The sequence below is a fragment of the Pelobates fuscus genome, chromosome 8 (assembly GCF_036172605.1).
Source record: "Pelobates fuscus isolate aPelFus1 chromosome 8, aPelFus1.pri, whole genome shotgun sequence".
Taxonomy (NCBI): Eukaryota; Metazoa; Chordata; class Amphibia; order Anura; family Pelobatidae; genus Pelobates; species Pelobates fuscus.
Genome location: NC_086324.1, coordinates 169276758 through 169282757, shown reverse-complemented (window position 1 = coordinate 169282757; position 6000 = coordinate 169276758). Strand labels below are relative to the sequence as shown.

Below are 6000 nucleotides of genomic sequence, written 5' to 3'. Positions count from 1 at the left end.
ACGTCTAAAAGACTGGACTGAATTTGATAATTATTCAAATCCTGTACTTTCTATGGGACTCACGACTCCAAGTTGTCCCAGATCAGACTTGCGCAAACCGTACGACTGACTGAATTTATCCAGATTTACATTTTGTGAATATCCGATTTGCAAACCCAGGAAAATGTACTGAAAACCCAGGGATTTATAATGGTGCAAAGAGCCTCATCTTGGCAGTTTGTGGAGTATTATTACCAAAATTGAAATCACAGGAAATGTGAGTTGATTAGTATTACCTGCCTGAGTTTGGGCCTCTTTAGAAAGCAGCTGTGGCCTCATGTTGAAATTATATTTTCTAAATAAACCTGTGCATAAATGCATTTCAGGTGGTGCCAACGAATGCAATTCCTTTTAATCTACCCACACTAATCAATATGTCTGGAATGCACCGGTGGAGTTATAAGGATCGGTTTGTTCGGGCACAGATTAAAAGGCATTCGATTTGTTTGTATCAGCTGAAACACATATGTCCTCAAGCCTATTTCTACATAATATGTATTTAAGAGTTCCATGTCATAGTACAAATATATTTTATAAAAAAATCACAAAACAATATCTTTAAAAAAAATAGCACAACTCAATAACCATATTTATTACCTGAATTGAAGGATACTGTTTTGTCAAATTGTCCAATGTACGTTAACTCTGGTGTGAATCACATTAACCTCCTGATTGTACGTTCATTTTGTATCTGTTATCAGGATACAAGACCGGTTTGAACGCTGAATGTTGGAATTTGGAAAAAAAAATGTTTTAACTAGGTTAACTAAAAGGTCATTTTTGGTGCCTTTTTGAATACTGATTATTGTTAATTTTACATGTAATTTCCCTCTTTGCAGTGGAATTAAATATTACATATCTCAAATAAATGAAATTGTTTTTGCAAATTAAATAACCTGGGCCTGATTGTCTAACAAAAGTTTTTTTTGGTTAATTTATAAATTACAACAACAACTTTCTCTGGGCAAAAAATAGATATTTATTCTTATGGCTTATTAGGGGATTCATTTCTTCTCTGAAGAAGGTGCTGTGATGGAAGTGTTGGTGAAATGCAAAATGCACAATTAGGCTTATAAATAATTTTATGGAATAATTAACAAAGGAGAAGTCTATTATAAGCCTGGCTTTATGGTAAAATGAATACTTGAACAATTTAATTCAAATGTGATCAATAAAAATAATCTTCCGTTTGATTTCTAATTGATTGATTGTGGCTACAATTGAAGTTACGTTCGTCCAATGATGAATATGCTATGTTTGTGCCACAGGATGAAATGCAATGCAATTTAATGACAGATTAGAATTGATTACCCCGCAATATTTACATTTTCTTGTTCCTAGATCAAGACTAGATATTTTCTAGCTTTTAACAAGTACAATGTATAGGTCCTGTTCGATGAGATGAGTCTTATGGGAAGTGCTAATTATGGATCATATGTGTTTTTTTTTTTTTTTTAATTCTGCTACATTAAGTACAAGGCCTTTCACGTCAACGTTGACAATTCCAGAATCTCCCGTAAAATGCATGCAAAAGAGGCCAAGCGTCTGTCGTCAATGCCCATTTCAAGGACTCAAGCCTTGTCATTGTCCATAAAGTTTGGTGAGTGTTCATTTCTTGGGCGCTACTCCGTGTGCGTATTGAATTGGCAGTTCACAACATTGGGAGTGCAACAGGTAGACTGGACCATAGTTTCAGCTGTCCGTGTTTGTTGGAGGGCTGTGATTTGAGGGCCCGTTGACCCGTTCTCTGAGTTCTGGAAGGGTTAGGGTGTCGGGAGCTGAGGTCTTACGGGGTCTATCTTTGGGGAGAGTGAGGAATTCTGGTGGGTCGCCGGTAATTGGGGTAGCTGGGGCACTGCGGATGGCTGTGCACTGACTATCCGGACTGATGGTAATGGTGGGTGCCACAGGACCAATCTTTTCATTAGTGGCTGCTTGTGTCTCCTTTTCATATTCCCGTACCTCTTCCATTGACATGCCTGTGACAATGACACAAGAGAACAGTCCTTTATGCAGTATATTCAGATGCATCTAAAGTCCTGCCAAGTCCCACCAGCAAGTAGGAGAAACACATCATTCTATATCTCACTCGTACAGTGAAAGTGGATGTCCAATGGAATCATTATCCATTCAAGCAGCCATATTGTGTTGAATGTATGCATGCCGGGACACCATGCCAACTAACGTTTAGACAGAAACATGGGCTAACGGTGTCTCTATCTAGTTCCGATTACGTAAACTATACAACAAACCCACAAGTGGGATGTCCACGTTGAGAAACCATAACGTTGCATTACAATAGCATTTTCAACATGTACAAAATGCTTCAGTCATATGAATTACATCATGGCTCCTGAGCATTGTTTCTGCTGCTCGGCAGGGCTATTGTACAGTAAACATAATATGCACGCAACGTTTAAGCTATATCTACACTTGGCAATAAAAACACTGTCCTTAATAAGCCTAATTCAGAATCCATGAGCTCATTCCTGTAAAATTTGGGTTGGCAAAATGCATTATGGGAGACGGAGGGGTCTGGCTTTTGGCTGCTCCTCCTCTGTGTCCCTTTGCTGTTTGCCTCTGAGACTAATCTCATCATGAGGAGGTTTGTATTTTAAAGGCCAAAATTTACAAGTGAAACTTACCATACCACTCATCGACCCACGCGAAGGCTTGGCGGTGCCCAACCAGCAATAGGTCTCGGATAACCTGACAAGAGAAAGTGGACAACATCAATTGATGGGCTGAGAAAGTACATCTGTAATTGAAATAATTTAATAAATGTATAAGGATAGACTAATAGCCCAATTGCAAAAACTCCTAAGGGATCGGTTACTTATTGCAAGTTGTGATTGGGTGATGTTAGCTACACCAATCACAGCTAAGTATGAGAGTGGACTGAATGACACCATCACGTCAGAGAAGGACCGTCAATATCAGGCAGGCAGCATGCAAATAATCTGATATAAAAACATTTAATGCTTGGGGAGACCTTATGAATGCTGAAACAGGTTTGAAACCGAAGGCTGCCTGTCTTTATATTATTGATCACAATACTTATTTTTTGGCTGTTTAACACATAATAAAAATTCTCCAGGTAAACGTTTATGGGTATAAGTTGAGTTAAGTCATTCCTGCTTGTCATTCTCTCCACCTCCACGCCCATTTCCCCTGTTGGTCTCCAGCAGGTGTGCCCACCATTAACTTCACAAAAACACTACTAAACACAGCACTTCCCGCATTGCACTCACTTTGTGTACAAACTGCTCTACTCGCGTTTGAAGACCCCACACCTCGAACTTGACATTGACCAGTTTATAGGAACACATTACAGGCCGTGTGTTGGACCTCCACCCTTCCTGCAGTGGGCCACGTCCTGTTTTACTGGAGACAAAATTCCGCAGATCCTGGGACGGACAAATCAAAAAAGAACAAAGTCTTTGTTATACTCCTCAATGTGCCATTAAACATCCCAGGTTTAACTTTAGGAGTGGCAGATCACCAGTTTTCATCAGCCAGCTGTCATTTGCTAATCGTTGCTGTCAGTGTAGTCAACTGGCGCAGTTTAGTTATAGGGGCCCACTAACGCAGCCCAAATGTTTTCAAAGAGCGTTCAAAGTAGACATTTCGGGGCCCCTGTCCCTTAATGATAAATGCCCTCACTAAGGGGTCCCAACACGTCTGTACTTTGAATGCTCTTTGAATAAATTTGGGCTGCACTAGTGGCACCTATAACGAAACTGCGCTTTGTGGATGAATATACTTTGGAAATAATCATATGACAACCACTGGATATTGCTGGATAGCACCTGGTTCCACAGTTAGTCGCCACTCACCTCCGTACTCTTATAATATCTCTCCGGGATCTCATCAAACGCAATATCCAGATGTGACACCTCGTGTGTCTCGCACGGATCCCCTCTAAATATCTGGGGATAACAATAATAGTGTAAATTATTTAGTAAAGCACTGATTTACTACTGCAAATAACACAGTTTCAACCCAAAAAGCGGAAAATTATTCTTGGGAAATTTAACAGAAAAGGGACTTATCGACACTGTCAGTTATAGGGACTCGGTTAAATGAAAATCATAGGAAATGGCAAATTTTGGGCTAAAACAGACAAACTGTAAAATATAGCCAATTCTGAGAGATTTCTTGCTTGATCAATTTGACCTAATATTTCCAATCTAAAAACATATTTTAGTGTATAAACACCAAAGGTCTAGGTAAGTCTAGAATTATTTTTGGTTTCATTAATCTTTTAAGGTTCACTTAAAATCATAGGTTAGTGAGTAATTTAACAATAAGGTTATTACCCAATATTTGGCTCCACTGTTGGCCACACGCCAGCCATATTGAAGTACTGTCTGCACTGACCAATCATCCTATGTGATACAACAAATGTAGCCAAGCAATGGGACGGGTGGGTATAACTTGATATTATATTTTAAATCCACTTACGCTGTCATTGTCCCCGCAGTCATCTGAATATCTGGTCTCGATGTGAATGGAAAATTTGGGAAGGAATGAACACTGTGAGGGAAAAAGGGAAAAAATAAAATCATGTTTCGCATCCCTTGCACAGTGCTGCAAATATTCAACTACTGCAACTCACAGCCAACAGTACTGGAGAAAATGTCTCAAAATTATCTCGGTGGTCATGGTGCCTAGAATCTGTATTTGCTGTGTTTCCATTTGAAACGTTGCACTTACCGAGTTTAACTCTGTGACTGCCAGAGGTGTATCTCCACCTTCAGCCAGCGGGCTGTAGTGGTTGGTATAACCACTTACGGTAAATATTGATTGAATGACCGGAGAAATACAACAAATTTGGCGAAATTTCCACATATTTTTTTTTTTAATCGAAAAGTTATAGCTCGGTTTTTAGTTAAACACAAACCCCTGTTTATTAAACTAAATGATCACTGTAAATGTCGTATTGTATGATTAGGCAGGTTATGTAGTGGTTATGGTGGAATGAGTCTTTGGGTGCTCTTTTTTTTTTGCATTTATTTTTGAGGGGTAATCTCAGCTGGATCAGGTCCAGTCCCGCTGGTCCAGGAACCATTGCTAGTCCGTTTCTAGTCCAACCACATGAACACGCGTGTCCTAGCTGTGTACTTTTAAGACAGACACATGTGTCTTGGTCTCAGTGTTATATGAATGAAATGACACCCTAGAATCAGGGCTATGAGTGGCTCATTGGGCGTGTGACTAGCTTGCACGACTGCCAGTCTAAACTGTGATATACTAACACGGTTATTCGACAAATGTCACAGTTGAGGCCAAAATAGGCGATTTGGCCAATTCTGTTTTCCGTTTGACTATTTTGGTCTTGAATTTGAAATTCACTCTGAATTCACTTCGAATTCCCTGCAGTTCTCCCTTTAGTGAAGAACCTATAAATGTGAACAGGGAAACTACAACTGTCACTGGATAAGTCTGTGTTCACAAATTCTTCATTCTGTCGTACATGGGATGGAAGTACTGCCTGCCAATATAGGGGATTCATGTGAAGTCAATTAACTAATCACTGAAGTTCTTTTGGGACTCTGATAGCGATGAATTGGCTGAAATCATATATTAATGGGACTCTCCAGTGCCAGGAAAACAAATAAGTTTTCCTGGCACTGCAGAATACTGCAGTGCCCCCCTCCCTCCCACCCCAATCCCATTTGGCTGAAGGGGTTAAAACCCCTTCCATGACTTGAATTCTGCGCCAATGTCCCTCAGCGCTGGGTCAGGCTCCGGCCACACTCATCACCCGCCGACGTTAGTCACTTAATGCGCATGCGCGGCAATGGCCGCGTGCAAGTATGATACCGCTGGAGCTCTTCATGCATAGCGTGAGGACTTCCAGCGTCGTTTAAAACACTTTTCGTGTTTTAAGAAGCCGAAAGTCCCTCTAGTGGCTGTCTGATAGTCAGCTACTAGAGGAGGGCTTAACCCTGCAAGGTA

The 6000-nt window shown here is 40.3% G+C and overlaps 1 protein-coding gene across 1 annotated transcript in view; it reads right to left on the bottom strand.

Annotated features, from left to right (window-relative positions):
- Positions 1-973: 973 nt before the first annotated feature.
- The window catches only part of LOC134572006 (cytoplasmic phosphatidylinositol transfer protein 1-like), a 74026-nt gene continuing 68999 nt past the window's right edge, over positions 974-6000 (bottom strand). The window contains exons 6-10 of the mRNA XM_063430763.1: positions 4504-4575; positions 3876-3968; positions 3291-3446; positions 2685-2748; positions 974-2018 (exon numbers count right to left, since the gene is read on the bottom strand). Coding sequence (XP_063286833.1) covers positions 1732-2018; positions 2685-2748; positions 3291-3446; positions 3876-3968; positions 4504-4575 — 672 coding nt within the window. The 3' untranslated portion in view covers positions 974-1731. The remainder of the gene's footprint in view (positions 2019-2684; positions 2749-3290; positions 3447-3875; positions 3969-4503; positions 4576-6000) is intronic.